This window comes from Sceloporus occidentalis, unplaced genomic scaffold (genome assembly GCF_023333645.1).
Source record: "Sceloporus occidentalis isolate IW3139 unplaced genomic scaffold, rSceOcc1.0.p SCAF_1, whole genome shotgun sequence".
NCBI classification, from domain to species: Eukaryota; Metazoa; Chordata; class Lepidosauria; order Squamata; family Phrynosomatidae; genus Sceloporus; species Sceloporus occidentalis.
Window position 1 is genome coordinate 188,926,934 of NW_028316981.1, and position 19,826 is coordinate 188,946,759.

General features: G+C 42.7%; 1 protein-coding gene across 3 annotated transcripts; it reads left to right on the top strand.

Moving 5' to 3' along the window:
- The first annotated feature begins 7,043 nt into the window (after positions 1-7,043).
- On the top strand, positions 7,044-18,187 carry ECSIT (ECSIT signaling integrator). 3 transcript variants are annotated; one of them, XM_089487463.1, is made up of 8 exons: positions 7,044-7,097; positions 7,795-8,005; positions 8,688-9,108; positions 11,567-11,790; positions 14,358-14,415; positions 15,136-15,284; positions 16,138-16,243; positions 17,305-18,187. In XM_089487463.1, exons 2-8 carry the CDS (start codon positions 7,886-7,888, stop codon positions 17,526-17,528), a joined length of 1,302 nt encoding a protein of 433 aa, XP_089343589.1. In that variant the 5' UTR covers positions 7,044-7,097; positions 7,795-7,885; the 3' UTR covers positions 17,529-18,187. The 3 variants fall into 3 exon arrangements, with proteins under 3 accessions (XP_089343589.1, XP_089343599.1, XP_089343605.1); XM_089487473.1 differs by having other exon boundaries at positions 7,069-7,102; XM_089487479.1 differs by lacking the exon at positions 7,044-7,097 and adding an exon at positions 7,109-7,230.
- Positions 18,188-19,826: the final 1,639 nt, after the last annotated feature.

Consider the following 19,826-nt stretch of genomic DNA (forward strand, 5'->3'; position numbering starts at 1 on the left):
TATGCAATGCCCTTGAAGACATGAGAGTGTCACTACATTTGACAGTCCTGATGAGAAATTTGTACTTAGGACAAGAGGCTACTGTCAGAGTGGAGAAACAGAATAGTTCCCAATTGGCAAAGGGATCAAACAAGGCTGCATTTTATCACTCTATCAGTTCAACTTGTATGCAGAAAAGATTATACGAAGAGCAGGCTTGGACACTGAAGATGCAGGAGTGAAAATAGGAGGAAGGAACATCAACAATCTAAGATATATGGATGACACCATACTACTAGTTGAAAATATCATAGACTTAGAACAATTACTAACGAAGGACAAAGAAGAAAGCACAAAGGCAAGATTAATGCTGAACATAAAGAAAACAAATATAATGACCACAGAAGAGTGACATAAGTTCAACCTAGATAATGAGGAAATTGAAATAGTTAAAGAATTCCCATACCTTAGATCAGACACTGATCAGATAGTACTGCAGTCAAGAAATAGGAAGAAGGCTAAGAATGGGGAAGGCAGCTATGAAAGAACTAGACAAAACTCTAAAGTGTAAAGACATACAACTGAGCACATGAGTTAGAATCGTACAAGCCATTGTATTCCGTATTATCGTGTATGGATGTGAAACCTGGACAGTGAAGAAGGGAGATAAGATGAATATCAATTCATCTGAGGCATGGTGCTGGAGAAGAGTGTGAAGGATCCCATGGACAGACAAAAAGATAAGCAAATGGATCCTAGAGCAGATCAAACCCTCCTGGAAGCCAAGATGATTAAACTGAAGCTGTCTTACTTTGGCATGAGAAGGCATGACCCATTAGAAAAGACAATACATTTGTTCCTCCATATTCGCTAGGGTTAGGGGAACAAGACCCACGTGAATATGGAAAAACCGCAGATAACAAAAACACTGTTTTTACCTGAGAGACACTTCTCTAAGAATCTCTAGGTCCTCCAGTGTAACTCTGTGGTCAATGTCCAACATACACTAACCATAGAATGGCACTGGAGTAGCTACAAATGGTCTTTCAGTGCAACATTTAGTTAAAGTTGACCACAGAGTTGCACTGGAGGACCTACACCAGTGATGGCGAGCCTATGGCACAGGTGCCAGAGGTGGCACTCAGAACCCTCTCTGTGGGCACACATGCTGTCGCCCTAGCACAGAGTTTGCCAGAGTTTCTTACTAGAAAGGAAGAGGGACATGGCACTTTGCAATAAATAAGTGGGGTCTGGGTTGCACTTTGGGCATTTGGTTTGTAAAAGGTTCACCATCACTGACCTAGACAGTCCTAGAGAGAACATATTAATGAAACCCGTGAATAATCAAATCCGCAAATATCAAATCCACAAATATGGAGGGATGACTGTAATGCCAGGAAAGGTAGAAGGCAGTACAAAGAGTGGAAGCCCGCATGCCAGATGGACAGACCCAATCAGGAAGGCCATGGGCCTGAATTTATAGGAACTGAGCAGAACAGTGGAGGACACGGGGTCTTGGAGATGCCTCATCCATGGGATCACCATGAATCCAGGTAAGTCAAGGGCAGTTCACACACACACACACACACACACACACACACACACACACACACTTTATGTGTTGGAAAGCCACACAACTGGAGACCATGGTTCAAATCCTTGCTTGGTTGTGGAAACCCACTGGGTGACCTTAGGCAACTCATAGTCACTCAACCTGAGAGGGAGGCATTGACACAAAATCCCCTCTAAACAAATCTTGCCAAGAAAATCCCATGACAAGCTTGCCTTAGGGTCGCTGTAAGTCGGAAACAGCTTGAAGGTACACAGCAACAACAGTGTCTCCTGGAGGTTCCCAGGGCAGAAAATTAGCCCCTCCTGGAGTCAACCCATTTGCTCCACTTTGCTTTACTGGGCAAAAGCAGGGACGTAGCCAAGGGGAGGGTTCTTGGGGTCCGGACCCCCCCTTCTGTTAGATAAAATGAATGGTGTGTGCTGCCGTGCCGCCGCACCCAAGCCCCATTATAATGGTGCCACTTAGTCTGGACCCCCCCCCTTCCCAAAATCCTGGCTACGTCCCTGGCAAAAGTCACTTTTTTGGACACTGTTGTTGTTAAACACCTTCAAGTCAACCCCAATTCATGGCACCTGGTGGATGAGACACCTCCAAGACCCCTCTGTCCTCCACTCTTCTGCTCAGGTCCTGCAAATCCTACCCGTGGCCTCTTTAACAGAGTCCTTTGGTCCTCCAGGTGTTTCAGACTTCAGCTCTTAGAAACTCCAGCCAGCTTGGCTAAATGTCAGGAACTCTGGGAGCTGAAGTCCAAAATATCTGGAGGACCAACATTTGGGAATCACAGCATGCGCTCCTTCCTCTCTTTCTGCTTTCCTTCAGCTTTCCTAGCATTATTATCTTTCCCAGTGAGTCATGTCTTCTCATGATATGGCCAAAGTAGGGCAGCCTCAGTTTAATCACAAATCCCAGCATCCTCAACTTGGTCCATTGCTCCCCTACCTTTCCTTTCTCTCTTGCCGCATCCTCACTGCCCTCATCCATCCATCTGCGGAGATTGATATTTCCAGACAGAGGGACCCAGACTCCCCGACTCTTATACAAAGAGGGTCAACAAACTACCATTCCCTGAATTCCATAGCATTGACCCATGGCAGTTAAAGCGATGTTAAACTAGATTATTTCTTCACTGTGGATGCAGCCTCCTGTCAATGCCAGGCTGACAAACTTTCCTGCCCTCCCTGCCTCAGATGATTTCAGGTGGAAAGTTTAACACCTGGTTCGGTGGCCAGTGGTGCCCAAACGCTTCCATGGCAAGAAACATCTACTCTCTAAGACTGTATCTACACCACTGAGTTAATGCAGTTTAATCTCACTTTAACTGACACAGCCCTGTGTTAGGAAATCCTGGGGTTTGTAGTTTATTGTGGTACCAGAATTCTCTGACAGAAGAGGTAAAATATACCACAAAACTACCAAACCCTAGGACAGTGATGGCGAACCTATGGCATGCGTGCCAGAGGTGGCACTCAGAGCCCTCTCTGTGGGCACACATGCTGTAGCCCTAGCACAGAGTTTGCCAGAGTTTCTTACTAGAAAGCATGATGGACGTGGCAATTTGCAATAAATAAGTGGGGTCTGGGTTGCAGTTTGGGCACTTGGTCTGTAAAAGGTTCACCATCACTGCCCTAGGATTTGATCGCAGGAGGGTTAAAGCAGTGTCAAACTGCATTAACTCAGCAGTGCAGGGCTGCAGAAACAATTCAGTTTGACAGCACTTTAACTGCCATGGCTCAATGTTATGGAATTCTGGAGTTTGTCATTTTGTGAAACATTTAACCTTCTCTGTCAGAGAGCTCTGGTGACACAACAAACTACAATTCCCAGAATTCCCTAGCATGGAGCCATGTCAGTTAAAGCAGTATCAAACCCGGTTATTTCTGCAGTGTGGATAGAGCCCTTGAGACTATGGAGTTTATCACATGGAAGGAATTTCTCTTAATTTTGAATTAAAAGAAAGTGGGGCCAGAATGCATTCACGTGAATTCACTAGTTCAGCAAATTTACATGAATTCGAATTGTGTTCGAACTGACTTACCGTTTCCTGAAAATAGCTTGCCGTTGCCTGAAATTGCGTGTGGTAATCTATCACGCAATAACTTTAAACCCCATGATTGCGTTTGGACTGCCATATACTTTCCATTTCCCTTGTCTGATAAACTCCACTGTCCATCCATCCTCTCCTTCCCAAAGCCAGGCCAGTAAAGTCCTTCTCAACCAGGGTGACCAGATGTCCTCCTAACTGCAGCCTACCAGATGTCCTAACCACAAGAGGACAAGCCACTGTAAAATGACAGGACATTCAAGACAAATGGAGGACCTTACCAAATAAAAGCTACAAAACACACATAGAAATATCAACTCAAGCTTCCCAGTTGTGCTCAAAATAGAGGATGTTTGGGAATTCCTCCTGGACAGGAGGCTGAAATGGAGGATGCATCCTGTAAAAGGAGGGCCTTTGGTCACAATGTTTTTAGTCCTGCTCAAAATGGAAGACCTTTTGGAATTCCTCCTGGGCAGAAGGCTGAAATGGAGGATGGGTCCTGGAAAAAAGGACTGTGGGTCATCCTGACCCACAAAGGAGGAGAAGGCACCATAAAATGGTAAGCCATTCAAGAAAAATGAGAGGACATGACCCAATAAAAGCTACAAAACACTCCTGGAAATATCAATCCATCTATCTTAGTTGTGTCCCCAAATTAGGACCTTTTGGAATCCCTCCTGGGAAGAAGGCTGAAATGGAGGACACGTCCTGGCTGAAAAGGGAGGACTGGTCTTAGTCCTGCTCAAAATGGAGGACGTTTGGGAATCCCTCCTGGGCAGAAGGCTGTACTGGAGAGTATGCCCTGGAAATGGAGGACATCTAGCCACCCTGTCCTTAGTCCTGCTCAAAATGGAGGACCCTTTGGGAGTCCCTCCTGGGCAGAAGGCTGAAATGGAGGAACAGTGGTCCCAATGCTCATAGTCCTGGTCAGAACGGAGGACCCTTGGGACCCCCTCCTGGGCAGAAGGCTGAAATGGAAGAGCTGTGGTCACTCTGTGGCCAAGGGGCCCTCACCGTCCACTCACCGCCTCTCCCCTGCCTCCTTGGCCGGCGCTGTGTCTGTGAGAGTGTGGCCTGGAGCAGAGGCTGCTGCCCAGTGTCCAGGGACCTCTGGCCCTCCTCCTCTCCTCCGCCCCCAGGAGGCCAGCGCCCCCGCCTGGGCCAATCCCCGCCTGGGCCGGGCATCATGAGGCCGCCTCCCAGGGCCCTCCTCCTCCTCCTCCTCCTCCTCCTCCTCCCCGCGGCCATGGCCCCGCTTCCCCTCAGGAAGGAGGCAAGCAGAGAGTGCCACGCACTCGGAAGGAAGGCAGCAGGCAGCAGGGGCCTAGTAGTAGCCACCCTCCAGGAGGAGAAGGAGCCCACAAACACACACAGACTCACTCACAGCTTTATCCCTCACACATAGATAGAATAGCCCTCTTAGTCTGTGGGGTGTGCTTCCTCAGATAACGTTTAGTATACTATACACTGTAGTATACTATCATGTACTGTAGTATATTTAAATATAGCCCTGTTAGTCTGTAGAATCAGTATGTACAGAGATCTTTGAGACTCACTGAAAGGAAGAAGTGGGCAGCATTAGCTTTCATATAGACTTCAGTCACATAATATTTAGTATACTGTACTGTAGTGGACTATAGTATATTTAGATATAGCCATGTTAGTCCCTAAAGTCAGTACATGGAGAGATCTTGCAGCCCCTTTGAGACTCACTGAAAGGAAGAAGTGGGCAGCATTAGCTTTCATATAGACTTCAGTCACATAATATTTAGTATACTGTACTGTAGTGGACTATAGTATATTTAGATATAGCCATGTTAGTCCCTAAAGTCAGTACATGGAGAGATCTTGCAGCCCCTTTGAGACTCACTGAAAGGAAGAAGTGGGCAGCATTAGCTTTCATATAGACTTCAGTCACATAATATTTAGTATACTGTACTGTAGTGGACTATAGTATATTTAGATATAGCCATGTTAGTCCCTAAAGAGAGATCTTGCAGCCCCTTTGAGACTCACTGAAAGGAAGAAGTGGGCAGCAGGAGCTTCCCTAGACTTAAAGTCTACTTCCTCAGATAATATTTAGTACACTGTAATATACTGTAGTATATTTAGATATAGCCGTGTCAGTCTGTAAAGTCAGTATGTAGAGAGATCTTGTGCCACCTTTGAAACTCACTGAAAGCATGAGATTTCTTAGACTCCTCAGATAATATTTAGTGTACTGTATACAGTAGTATACTGTAATAATATACTGTATTTAGATATAGCTGTGTCAATCTGTAAAGTCAATATGTGGAGAGATCTTGCAGCACCTTTGAGACACACTTGCAGCAGCAAGAGTGTTCCTAGACTTAAAGTCTACTTCCTTAGATAATATTTAGTATACTGTAGTATACTATAATATAGTGTAGTATATTTAGATACAGCCATGTTAGTCTCTAAAATCGGTCCATAGAGGGATGTTGCAGCACCTTTGAGACCGACTGAAAGAAAGAAGTTGGCAGCAGCAGCTTTTGCAGATTTCAGTCTACTTCCTGATTCATTTGTTGGAGTGGAAAACTAAAAATCCTTCATCTATGAAAATGAAGTGGTAAATCCAGTTTTAACTAATGGTGGTCTTTGGTGAGCAAAGGCAGTGGAAACTGTAGCCTGAAGAGGAGGCGGATGGATGAGTGTGGAAAACGGAGAGTGATGTGATGGTCAAGGACTGGACTTGCCATTTTGTGAGACATTAAGCCTTCTCTGTCAGAGAGGTCTGGGGCCACGATAAACTACAATTCCCAGGATTCCCTAGCACTGAGCCAGGGCAAGTAAACTGGCCTCAGACTGGGTCATTTCTACAGTGTGTTTTTGGACCAAAGTGGCTTAAACATAAAGGAGGAGGAGGAGGACGCACTGCCAAAAGTAGGACATTGAAGGAAAATGGGAGGACGTGACCCAATAAAAGCTATAAAGATTCCTAGAGATAGAAATTTGGCAACTTCGTTGTGTTCAAAAGGGAGAAAAATGTCCAGCATTCCCCAATAAAAGCTAAAAAGACTCAGGGAAATGGGAAAGTCATGCTTAAGTCATGCTCAAAATGGAGGACACTGAAGAAAAATGGGAGGACATGACCCAGTGAAAACTGAAAACACTCATAGACATTCATGTTTCTCAGTCATGCTCAAAATGGAGGACATTTGGGAACTCCTCCCTAGACAGAAGGTTGAAATGTAGGACATCATGTCCTAGAAAAGGAAGGCCTCTGGTGGTCATCCTGACCCAGACTGACCACATTTCCTAACTGCAAAGGAGGACAAGGTGCTGTAAAAAGTAGGACATTCAAGAAAAGGGGAGGGACCTAACAAATCAAAGCTGAATGTAAATGTAAAAGCCATGGGTTTTTTTCCTCGAGGGGGCGGAGCCTGGAGGCCCCAGGGGGCGGAGCTCCCCACCCTCGCGCTGATTGGACGCGTTGCAAGGATTACGTCACCCGGGGAGCTTCAAGATGGCGGCGCCCAGTCGGTGAGGTCAGGAGTCTGGAGCAAGGCTGGGAGAGTTTGACAGGAAAAGGCGGGAGGTTTTAGTATTTGGAAGCAAAGAAGAGGCAGTAGTAGGGGCTATTTGTACCAGTGTTGCTACAGAGCAGCGTTCCAAAGTAACGTGTGAATGCAACAAGCGTGTCGTGTATCTGTGTGTATGCGTGTGCCTTCCAAGTCGTTTCTGATTCATGGCGACCCTAAGGCGAACCTATCATGGGGTTTTCTTGGCAAGATTTGTTCAGAGGAGGTTTGCCATTGCCATCCTCTGAGGCTGAGAGAGTGTGACTTCTTGTTCAAGGTCACCCTCTGGGTTTCATGGCCAAGCTGGGAATCGAACTCCGGTCTCCAGAATCGTAGTCCAACATTCAAACCACTACGCCACACTGGCTCTCCTTTCTGTAGCTCTATGTACTGAGGTGGTTCTCAAAATAGTGTCAGAACAGAAACAAACCCAACATATCTAGGCTGGCATTTTATAGCATTTCTCTACAGGTGTGTATGCAGTAGCTGTGTTTGTGGGTGTGTATGTGTGTGTATGTTGTGTGCTGGTGAGCTCTGGCAGAATGGTGATACTTTCTCCAATAGTGAGGTATGTGTATAGGAGAGGGAGCAACAGAAAGTTAATAACGCCTCAGTCACTTTTTTCTCCTGACACTGATATTTCTTCTTTTGGGGAGTAGGTGATAGGTGTGGCACTCAGCCTTTCAATACAACCACAGCAAGAAGGTCCCTCTCGTTTTCCTGTGATTCTGGAAGAACAGATTGATCACCATGAAATGTCTGAGGACATTATTGTTGGCCAAGGAGCTGTCTGTGGGAAGAGGTGCTGCCCTGGTACAGACTGTTTCCAAGAGGGATCTCCTGCAGCTACAGAGAAGTGGCTCTCTCCAGGTAGAAGTGTTTGTGAACAGTTCTTTCTTTCTCCAAAACCATATACATTTTTAGGCCTAATTCTAAGTTTTGATTCAGTTTTGATGCCTGGTGGCTTTTCCTTGCATGGTAAGCATTCATGGCCTGGCATCAAACATTTTTATAGCTAAAGCAAATGTTAATCCAGGTGCTCAGTCCTTCCTTGTTGTGCCTGTTGGAGCCATGTCACTTCCCTTGATTTCACTATAAGGAAGGCTGCTAGCTCTCCTCAGGAAAAAAAAGGCATTGTAGCAATAGTTGCCAGACAAGATGGCCTTGTCATGGAAAGCCAAGGGGCTTTTTGTCCTACGGTGCTTCTTAGGTATCCATGCTCAGAGCATTGTATTTCGGGATTGAGTAAGAATGGTTTCTAAGAATCTGGGAGTTCTGTGTTGCTTTACTGTTGCAGTAAATAGTTTTTGCTGTCACAGTGAAGCAACAGTGGTACATTCATGCTTGGCTTTCTTTTCTTGAGCAAGGGGTGGATGGATAGCTATGAGTGGAAAACAGGCAGATGGGTTTGTTAGTGAATTTTGGAAAGGTAGGTTGACTGCATCACTATGGCATATGATGCATCTGCCATCTTTCTTGTTCTGCCACTGACTTAGTAAAGAGGCTATCCTTTTGAGCCAGGCCTGTTCTTTTATCTGTTTCTCTTTCTTAGGACTCCAGACTGGTTCCTGTGAGGAGCATCCACATAAGCACAGTTCTTGGCACAGCCACCCCTCCTGACAAGGACAGCCCAAATAATGACAGAGAACCCATTAATCGATCCTTGGTGACTGTAGAAGAATTATTTGAGAGAACTTCTGTGGATGTAAAGAGTAGAGCTACATTTCAGCAAGCTGTAGACATCTTCTGCAAGAGGGACATCCGTCGCAGGGGTCATGTGGAATTCATCTATGCAGCTCTGAAGAAGATGCCAGAGTTTGGGGTGGAGAAGGACATCAATGTCTATAACAGAATCTTGGATGTCTTCCCTAAGGAGGTTTTTGTGCCTCGCAATTTCATCCAGAGGATGTTCAACCACTATCCACGGCAGCAGGAATGTGCTATCCAAGTACTTGAGCAGATGGAGAACTATGGTAGGTTCAAAGAGAAAGAGAGAAGAAGGATTCCACTTACTATATTGCCACATGGCACTGTTTTAGTTTCCACAGCTGTAGTCAGAGCAAAGTTAGTTGTAGAACTTGACAATAGCTTTGGTGCTGTACGAGACTAAGATATAATATAATAAAATAGTAAATGAGCTACCTTTTTATTGGACTTACATGGATTGTTGTGGGAATATTTTCATTTTCATAGAATTCTCTCTTGTGATGAAGAACTTTGTGTTGGTTTTTATATGTTATTGGACCACTTTTGTTTTATATTCCTCAGAGATGGCCATGTTTCTGAAAATGGCTGACAACAGTGCAGAAGAATCAGAAATAAGAATTATTACATGCTGATGCTATCTTATAGCTAAGTAGGTTAGCCTAATAATTCTTGATTCTTCTGTTTCTGGTCCTTTTGCAGTGGAATAAACTTCCTAATATGATAAAATTGAAAAATATAGCCATGTTAGTCTGTGGAATCAGTATGTAGAGAGATCTTGTAGCACCTTTGAGATTACCTGAAAGAAAGAAGTTGGCAGCATGAGCTTTCATAGACTTCAGTCTGCTTTCTCATATGCATCTGAGGAAGTAGACTGAAGTCTATGAAAGCTCATTCTGCCAACTTCTTTCTTACACTTGGTCTCGAAGGTGCTACAAGATCTCTCTACTTCCTAATATGCTGGCTTTTCATTGAAATAGCCATAGGAGAACTAGTATATCCACTTGAGCCTGTTTGAAAGAGATCCAGGTTAATGGAAAATTCTGTCTCTAGCTTTTCCAAAAACATCTGACCACTTAAATATCTTTTTAGATTATTATTCCATGTTATAATCTATTTTTTGCACATTGCCACATCTATCTGTGGCTCTCAATTTATAGTCTTATAAAAAAGATAGCTAAATTACAGCTCACAGGCTAGAAACAGAACCAGCCTCTTCTTGCAGCTGATCCTGACCCCCCCCCCCCAAAAAAAGCCTTGATCCTTAAAAAAGTCAAGTGAAAAAAAGTCACCTGAAAAAGAACAAAAATAGCCAAAATGCTGCTCCATGAAGCCTGCAGGATAAACTCCAAACCTTTTTCCAACCTTGCTAGCTCCACATTGGCCCAGTGAACATGGAAATGGCAATTGGGAGTCATCCCTACCCCATTTCATTTTCCCATCCTTGCCTTAGAGCCTGAATGGGAGTGAGGCCATACCTCTTCAGTCCCTGACCCCCTCTCTCTCCTTGTTGTCTTGTACTGCAATGTCTGAAGGGGGCAATCTACTCATATCTACTTGAATGCACATAGACTATTCCAGATGTTCTGAGACCCTGATAAAGCAGCCTTACTGACTGCATGGAGCATTCTGCTTGCATTCAAGTGAATGAGTGGAGCATCCCTTCAACCTTCTTTGCAGAACACAGGTAGAGAAGAGGCTGAAAGCAGGGGACAGTTGGTATACAGTAAGCGTATAGACAGTGGTACCCCGGTAAATGTGGTCCTGTTTATCTACCCACCTGGAGCCCTGATGCATTTAGACAAATGTCTCAACAGGGCTTACCTGGCCAGCTTTTCCTAATTCTTAAAACATATAATTTCTAATATCCTTCTTTATTTGATTTATATACTTATTTCAAAACTAGGAGTCAATATACAGTGTACAGCCAGATTAAAAATGAGTTTTACCCTCTCCTCCAAATATTATAATATTAACTCACAAATTCCAGTATTACAACGTAGTTGAATTAAAAGCAATTTTAAAAACAAAGGCCCTTTCTCATCCACTTGTTCAGCTATTTAGTAGCTAAACGCCTAAATTAGTAAAAAAAATATCTTTGCCTGCTAGTTGAATGACAACAGGGTCCTGGGAGGAAGGCTCTCTCTTTTATTCCTATCAAACATTCCTGTGGGGGTGGTAAGACCAGGGTCATCCCCAAAATGTTTTGAGACCCAGGCAGTTGGCACTGGTGTGAACCCCAGTGTCATGCTAGTGCACATCTGCCTGCATGATAGGACTTTCTCCTTCTTGCCCCATATAGCTCTTTATGTCTCCCAAAAACCTGCTCAAACATCTGGCCTAGGTCTGAAGGGGGCACAGGGGGCTGCAGAAGAGAAGGGGGATTACTATCCTTCCTTGCTTTTGTTGACAAAAAGCCACTCTATCAGCATACTGGCCCTGCTGGATCCTGATTAAAACTCTGAAGTAAAATCTATCTATCTGTAATACTAAATCATCAATACCAGCAATCCAGCAGAAACAGGAAAAAAATTAAAATACTTAAAAATCCCTTAAATACCTTTAGCTTTCATTCACACCAATTAAAATTGGCCCCTGCTGATAGATTGGCTAACTGCAGCTTGCAAGCGCATTTCCACACATTTGAAGTCCTATTTAATTCCCTTTGAATCATGAGTAGCAAAGGAGATTTCAGTTCATTGGTACATCTTTCCTCTTGCCTTGAAGGTGTCATGCCAAACAAGGAGACAAAGTTCCTGCTGCTACAGATCTTTGGGAACAAGAGCCATCCTATGAGGAAATACCAAAGGCTCATGTACTGGTTTCCTAAATTCAAGCACATCAACCCTTACCCAGTTCCAGATCCTCTGCCTCAGGACCCAGTTGATCTTGCGAGGCTGAGTCTTCAGAGGATCGCAGCTGACTTGGATGCCAGGGTTACAGTATATCAAGTAAGTCAAGGCTCTTGGTGCAAGAGGTTCTCTATTCTCTCTGCAGCTTAACATGAACACTAGTTTTCAGCAGTATAAGCTGGCAGGACTTGTGGGTAAGGGACAGTTTGCTCCAGCTGCTCATTCTCATTTTTCCAACTGGTGATGTGGAAGAGGAGGTGACAAAGTGAATCGAAAAGCTTTTCCTTGCCCTCCATATTGTCGTTGTCGTCATCATCATAATTTTGGGACTCAATCAGCTAAGGAATATCCGCTTAGTTCCAGATTTGTGTCAGAACTGTCTCCTTCTCTAGTACCATATATATTTTCTGCAGGAAATGTGTGAGCAATGTATGATTTTCTTTTTTTCTTTTTTTTTAAGCAGCCAGCATTTCTAATTCCAGCAATAGAAGGAGAGACATGTACGCAGGATCTTTGCTAGTTGCTCAATAAGAAGTAAATTTGTTCTTTGTGGTCCATACAAGACATGCAGATATAATTACTAGAATGACTGGAGAGCCCTGGCTTATTGTGAATGATCTTGGAGTTCATGCACACAACCATTTGCTCCTACTTGGCTCCTCCGGAAATATTTCTTATCCAAAATTGGGCTCCTGGTTGGTTCCTTTTAGAAGCCAGGATCATAAGCCATGTTTTATTTTTGGCTTAGGAATTTTGCCTTTAAGAGGAATAAAAGATGATGTTTTAAACAAACAATTTCTATTTTGCTCAGCCAGTCATGCTAGTGGGAGGATGCAAGCAGGCTATATCCAATAGGTTAAAGGATATATTTCAATTTGAGCAGTCTGAAGAAGTGGATAGGATCCTTGGAGAGGTGGTGAGAGTCACCAAGTGTGCACTGGACTCTTGCCCTTTTTGCCTTATAAAACAGCCAAAGAGGGACTGGCTGAGTTGGTAATGGGAGTACTGAATGTCTCATTGAAGCAGGGTAGAGTTCTATCCTGCCTAAAAGAAGCTTTGGTGACTAAGCCAACTGAAAAATATGGTTTGTTTGTTTTTTAAAATCCCTGAACCTGGCTACACTGGATAACTACTGACCAAGCTCCAATATTCCCTTTTTGAGCAAGGATCTGGAATGTGTGGTAGCCTCCTAGCTCCAGGGGTCCCTGGATGAAACAGATCATCAAGCTCCATTTCAATCTGGCTTCAGACCTGTGTATGGGACAGAGACAGCTTTGGTTGTCTTGGTGGATAACTTACACAGGGCAGGCAGGATTAGTGTGTCCCTGTTGGTTCTGCTGGACCTCTTGGTGGCTTTTGATACTAATGACCATGGTCTCCTTCTGAGCCGCCTCTCTGGGATGAGACCTGGAGGTTCTGTTCTGCTGTTGTTCCAGTCCTTCTTAGGGGATTGAACTCAGAAGGTGGTGCTGGGGATTCCTGTTGAATCCCAGGGCCAATGGTCTGTGGGTCCCTCAGGGTTTAGTTTTGTGCCCTGTGCTGTTTAATATCTACATGAAACCACTGGGAAAGGTTATCTGGATTTTTGAGCTGGATGCCAGCAGCATGTTGATGACACTCAACTCTATTTTAACTTTCCATCCTATTCCAAGCAAACTGTCTCTGTATTAAACCAATGTCTGCTGGCAGTAATAGACTAGATGAAGGCAAACAAATGAAAACTTAATCTATACAAGACAGAGGTGCTCCTGGTCAGTCAAAAGGCAGATTAGGGAATCAAGATTCAGCCTGTGTTGGATGTGGTTATATTCCCCCAGTAATCTCCGTTTGCAGCTTTGATGTGCTCCTGGACTCAAATATGAACCTGGATGCCCAGGTTGGATTCATTTATACAGTTAAAACTAGTGTAGCAGCTGCACCCATTCCTTGAGACATCATTTTGGCTATGATGACATACGCCTTGATTATGTCCCATTTGGATTACAGTAACACACTCTGTGTGGGGCTGTCTTTGGAAGCTGTTTGGATACTTTGTGGGTACAGAGTGCTGTGGCCTGATTGCTAATGGGGCCAGGTTATAGAGGCCATATAACCCTACCGTCTGCCAGTCCATTTCTGGGCAGAATTCAAAGTGCTGGCTATGACCTTTAAAGCCTTACATGTCTTGGGTCCAGATAATTTGAATAACCTATTTGATGTGATTATTTTATTATGTTTTAAAGTATCTTTTAATTATGTTTCTAATGCTGTTTTTAACTGTGTTTAACTTATGTTTTTTAAAATAGAAATTTATTTTAATTTTTGTATTAACAGTTTTAAAAAGTGTGCTTTTAAAATGTTATATGCCACCCTTTTTCTCATGATGGCAGAAAGAAGGAAATGTAAATTAATTAATTAATTAATTAAACAGCAACTGGTGGGCTGAAAGTTTCTCTGCCTCTATAATTAAAGGGTCTTCTGGTCTTCTTCAATTCCATAGCTGAAAACAAGATATTAAAAACATGCTTCCATTTAATTTGATGCATTTCAGTTTGGATTAGATGGATGTCCTTCAGATTTATTACAGCTATAAGGCTAAACTCTTTGTATTATCATAAATTTGGGGAATACTCTTTGGCTGCATAATGAAGTCTCAGTTAATAATAAAACTGTCTTAATCCTTACAGCTGCCTCATGTGGAGATATCAGACTCTGGGAAATCTATTGACCATCCACACATCGTAGGTACTAACCTCTTTGGATCACGTTCCATGGATAATCCTGTGTTATAGGACTAAGTTCTCTGTCTTAAAAGTGAACTTAGTCCTATGATAAGCATCTTTGTTTACGTGCATTTTCTGTCTCCTCTGCTTCTTATTTTTCTTATATGTGGTACTTTAATGCTCAGAGGTAATGTTCCAGATTTGTTAGGTTCCTCAACACCTCTTTTAAAAACTCAAAATAAAAGTAAACAGATGACAGTGTTGTGTAATGGGAAAAATACTGTATTGAGGAAATCAAAACAATAATTTACAGAATTTCTTAAAGTTACAGTGTTTGTGCTGTGAGATTACTTTGGTAAGAAAAGAGGTGGTAAGGGGTCAGAAGGAAAGTGTGGCATTTACTGAAGCAGTCTAGAAGTTCCAGAGTTGACCTATCAGAAACCTGACAATGCTAGTTGCTGGTTTCTAAATTATTTAGCAGACACCTTTTGCCTGCTTTGTATTCTTATTTCACAAACAATAAAAACAAGTTATGTAATGATTTCAACTTTCTTTAGTTGATGAGAGCTCTGCTCAGCATTTTGGAATACAGGTAGCATCGGTTGTAGAAGCCTCACATACTAGGGTGTTGGTGGCATTCTCCCCCAGGTCTTTTTTCTATGCCATTTCTATTATATTACTGTGGTGGGTAGCCTTTGGTTTATAACATGTTCTCTTTATCTCTCTTCTCTGACCGTTTTAGGAATCCAGAGCCCTGACCAGCAGTCGCTCTTGGCTCACCACAATCCAGACAGGCCGGTATTTGTAGAGGGTCCCTTCCACTTGTGGCTCAAGAAGACATGTGTTTATTACTATGTGCTGAGGGCAGAGCTGTTACCTGCAGAAGAAAGGGTAAATTATCTGCCCTTTCCCACTCAGTTGGGATGGGCAACTATTGCTCCAGGAGCCAGTTTTCTATCCCTGGACTTCTCTAGGTCTGTATAGGCTGTCAAGAAGGACACTCTGAAAGTCTACTTCTACTTTGTAAAAAAAAACCCAGTTTAAAAAAAATATTAAAATGGTGCTGCAACCTATTTATATGTGAATTGCTATTCTTGAGGCTTCCAGGAAAGTCCTGCCTATATCGCCAGGGGAACAAAAAAGTTGTTAGGGCTGCATTTCTCCCTCCCATCTTCACTAAAGGATGTATCTAGCAATAAACATATACTGTATGCTGAAGGAATTATGAGTACGTTTAAGCAGGTTTCAAGAAGGCTAGTCCAAGCACTGGGTGTCAGCATGGATAGGCCAGACCAAGCATTGTCATGCTTTGGATGTGTGTTAGCATTTATTGAAATGAGAAAATAGCAAGATACTACTCTTAAGTCTTTGTTCTGTAGTATCATCTGAAGCATCTAGTTCCAGTGGGATGGAAAAGATATCTGATTTTCCTCTTCATTGGAGCTTTCTTGTTGGGATGTGAAGACTCCCTTGAAACAGCAGATTAGTTTGATGGTTATTTAAATAGTTATTATTATTATTATTATTATTAACCTTTATTTATGAAGCGCTGTAAATTTACACAGCGCTGTACATACAATCTTTTTAGTTAGATGATTCCCTGCCCTCGGGCTTACAATCTAAAAAGACATGACACAGAAGGAGAAGGGAGTGGTGGAGGGAAAGGGTAAGAGGTCCAGCAGTTCCTCTCTACCTCCAAGGCCTGGACCAAGGCTTATTGTGCTCATCTTCTTTTTATTCACAGAAGGAAGAAATTATTGACCCAGAGAGGAATTTTTACTACCCCATGCATCTGGATATTGACTTGGAAAGGGACATGTGGGATGACATGGACTTTGATATTGATGAAGGTAGGCACCATACTTGTCATTTGTGTAGGTACTTTTTCTTTTATCAGTTTGGCAGCAATGGGAACCCAGGAAAGAAACAATTCTTAGCAGGATGAAATTATTCAAAGCATTAAAAGGATGGGCATAGCAATATTAATAACACAACATTTGCTTTGTCTTCCATTGACAATAACCTCTGAGCTTTTCTTAGAACCTGCCCTTGCTGTGAAAGTAGTAGATTTAGAAATGTAGAGTTAGGCTAGATGTTTGTTTGTTTAAAGTATTTCTGTATTGCCTCCCAGCTCACAAGGTCTGCTGAGGTGATAAACAATACAATACTGTACAATACAAAGATTAAAACATTTTTGAAATGATTAAATTGTTCTTTAAACATTCTTAAAAGCAGCCTAAAACAATCCTAGTTTCTAGTTTTAAAACAGTTAACACAGCAATTTAAAACATAGAATGCCATGTTTTGGCTACCTATCAGGACCTTAAAAGAGATGGGGCCAACATAACCTCCTTGGATAAAGAGTTTCACATTTGAGGCACTGCTACATAGAAAGTCCTGTTACGTGTACCCACAGTCTAACTTCATTAAGTGGTAACAATACAACTGGTCCTCCTCTAGAGATCTCAAATTTCTAGTAGGTTTATATGGGAGGCGGCTACCTTTCAGATATCCTGTTGTTTAGGGCTCTTACTTACACAACATACATGCAGAATGCTTTCTTTGAGCACGGTGTTCTGTAGAAGTTGCTTCCCTGCCCATCCATAAGAGCCTTTCTAAACACTTGGAGTCTCAAAACTCAGATTCTGCACAGAATCTCATGCATAGCAAGGGAGAGTGCTGTTGCTGATTTTTTAAAAATGTGACAGTTGCAGAATAAAGGACAGTCTTTAGAATGCTTGTGTTCCTACCTCTGACTGTTGTGTAGGGTTTTTCTTGGCTTGTGTTGCAGACAGGCTCTTTGGTACCAATCTTGCTGGGCTATTTTTGGTTTTGTTCTGTGAGTCTGGATTTGGTTTTGTGGTTTGTTGTCTGAAAATGATGATGCCTCTCCTTTTGCTTCCCCTTGTAGTTGAGGAGGGCCCTGTATTTGCCATGTGTATGGCAGGGGCAGGGGAACAGGGCACCTTGGCCAAGTGGATTGTGGGCCTTCAGGAGACAAACCCAATTTTGCGTCAGATACCGGTTGTGTTCCGCCTTACGCCTGGGCCTCGGGAGCTGCAATCAAGCCCTGACTCAGATGATAACAGTGAAGAGGAGATGGCACAAGGTCAGCGCTTCAACCAGGAGTTTTGAGTATATGCTGATCACGTCTTAAGTTTAGATGGTGATACAACATTTAGTGAGCATAATTTCATGATTGTGCTTTTAGTTCCAAAGGTTTAGTGCAATAATTCCTTGAACTGGTGTATGCCACTTGAGGTTCAATCCTAAACAAGTGTGGTTGCATCAAGGATATTGGTTTTCACAAACAAGGCACCTCTTTTCCAAATGCAGTACTTTGACACTGAGTATTCGCAAACTGAGTTGGCACCAGCACAGTTTTAACCTTTGCTGTTCTCTCAGTTGTCTGAGGCCACTGCTCTTTACCCTACTTTCCCTTTTGCCTCACTTTCGCTCATGAACACACCTACTATTGGCTGTTTCTCCTGCCTTTTTAAACAACAGCCTTTTAAGTGAAATGGTCTGCATTATTTGACAATGATCATTTCTTATCTTGACTGTCCTGACAGCTAGAAAAAAATGAGGTTTTGTTCCTCTTAAGACAGAGCTGGAATTAGTGATTTTTGTCCTGTGAGCTTTTGCCTGAAAAGCTGGTAAGTGCTGGGGGGAGAAAATTTGTGAAATGATTCTGTGATATGCTCCTTTTGTTCCTACTTTCCAGAAGCATTGTTAAAGGTGGAAAAGTGGTCTTCATATTACAACATCTGACATAATAAATTAATAAATCTCAAGTGTCTTGTATGTCTCTGTGAAGTTAAATTTCAAAAAATGAAAGAAGGCAGGCTTTGGACCATGAGCAAACACACAACTCTGACAATTCATGAAATTATTCAAATTATAGATGCGTAATTGTTAAAACGTTCAAGTTTTATTTTGTGGCTGATGGCTGGATACCCGCTTCAAGATGAGCTACATTTAGAGCAAACTTTTAAGAATAATTTAATGCTGAGGAAACACCTGCTTCCCAATCACAGCAATAATTTTATTTTTAAAAAAACGTGTTTTTTCAGTCCCATAAATGTAAAATAAGTGTCCAGGAACTAGAAATGCAAAAAGGTTATTGGAAGAAGAGAACAGTTATAGTAGCAAATAGGGAAGCTATGAATTATTATTTACATTTATTCAAAAGCATAGTCATGTTAGTCTAGAAAATCAGTATGCAAAAGGAACGTGCAGCACCTTTTGAGACTAACTGAATGATAGACGTTGGCAGCATGAGCGTTTGTAGTGGTAGGGGGTAGATTGGACAGTCCACGAATACACTTAAATAGCAGTCTCTGTGTGAGAATGTCTATAGGAATGGAAAACTTTGTGGGTGTGGAGATCATAGAACCATAGTGTTGGAAGAGACCTCAAGGGCTATCCACTCTAACCCTATTCTGCCATGCAGGAATATACATACAATCAAAGGATCTCCAACAGGTGGTCATCCAGCTTCTATTTAAAAGTCTCCAAAGAAGGGGTCTCCACCATATTTTGAGGGAGTGTATTCCACTGTCGGACAGCTCCTCTTGTCAGGAAGTTCATAATGCTGAAGTGGAAAATTTTTCCTGTAGTTTGCATCCATTGCTCTGGGTTCTGTTGTCTGCAGCAGCAGAAAACAAGATAGTTCCATCCTCAATAACACTCCTTCAAATATTTAAAGAGGGCTATCATATCACCTCTTAACCTTCTCTTCTCCAGACTAAACATCCCCAGCTTCCTGAGTCGTTCCTCATAGGGCATGGTTTCCAGACCCTTCACCATTTTGGTCGCCCTCCTTTGGACACGCTCCAGCTTCTCAACATCCTTTTTGAATTATGGGGCCCAGAACTGGACACAGTATTCCAGGTGATAGATTTCAGCCTACTTTTTCAGATGTGTGGGATCTGTCTGTCCCTGGGTTTTCCACTCCACCAAATGCATTTGCGTAAGTAGGCTCAAGTCTACAGAAGCTCATGTTACCAACTTCTCACTTTCAACACTAGAAGTTTTCCTGATGCAAAAGCATGAAGACTTCTTGAGAAATTCAGTGTCCTCTGCCTAACAAAGGGTCCTGTTGCCTCATAAAGGATGGAGATATATTGGATTGCAAAGGTTTTGCAAATGGATGTTAAATTTCCTGGGCTTTGAGAATCTCCCAGTATCAACATGGCCAGAAGGAGGAGGTGCCAGCCTGCAAGAAATGCCCCTCCATGCCATCTGAACTGAGAACAGAAAGCACAAAATGCAGGCCTAGGACTAACTTCTTCCATTTTTCTCCTGTATGTTTTTTAACACCTTGCCTGATGAAGAAGCCAGTGGAGCTTTGAAAGCTTGCAACATGTATATTGTGCATTTTGGCTGGCCCCATAAAGGTATCACTGATGGGTGGATTTTTGATGTTACTGG

What these genes read in the sequence shown, in the direction of transcription:
- ECSIT (XM_089487463.1), top strand. Translation starts at nt 7,886, where the DNA reads ATGAAATGTCTGAGGACATTATTGTTGGCCAAGGAGCTGTCTGTGGGA. An exon ending in AGAGAAGTGGCTCTCTCCAG is followed by an intron (nt 8,006 to 8,687) that starts GTAGAAGTGTTT and finishes TCTCTTTCTTAG; the next exon opens with GACTCCAGACTGGTTCCTGT. An exon ending in TGAGCAGATGGAGAACTATG is followed by an intron (nt 9,109 to 11,566) that starts GTAGGTTCAAAG and finishes CTTGCCTTGAAG; the next exon opens with GTGTCATGCCAAACAAGGAG.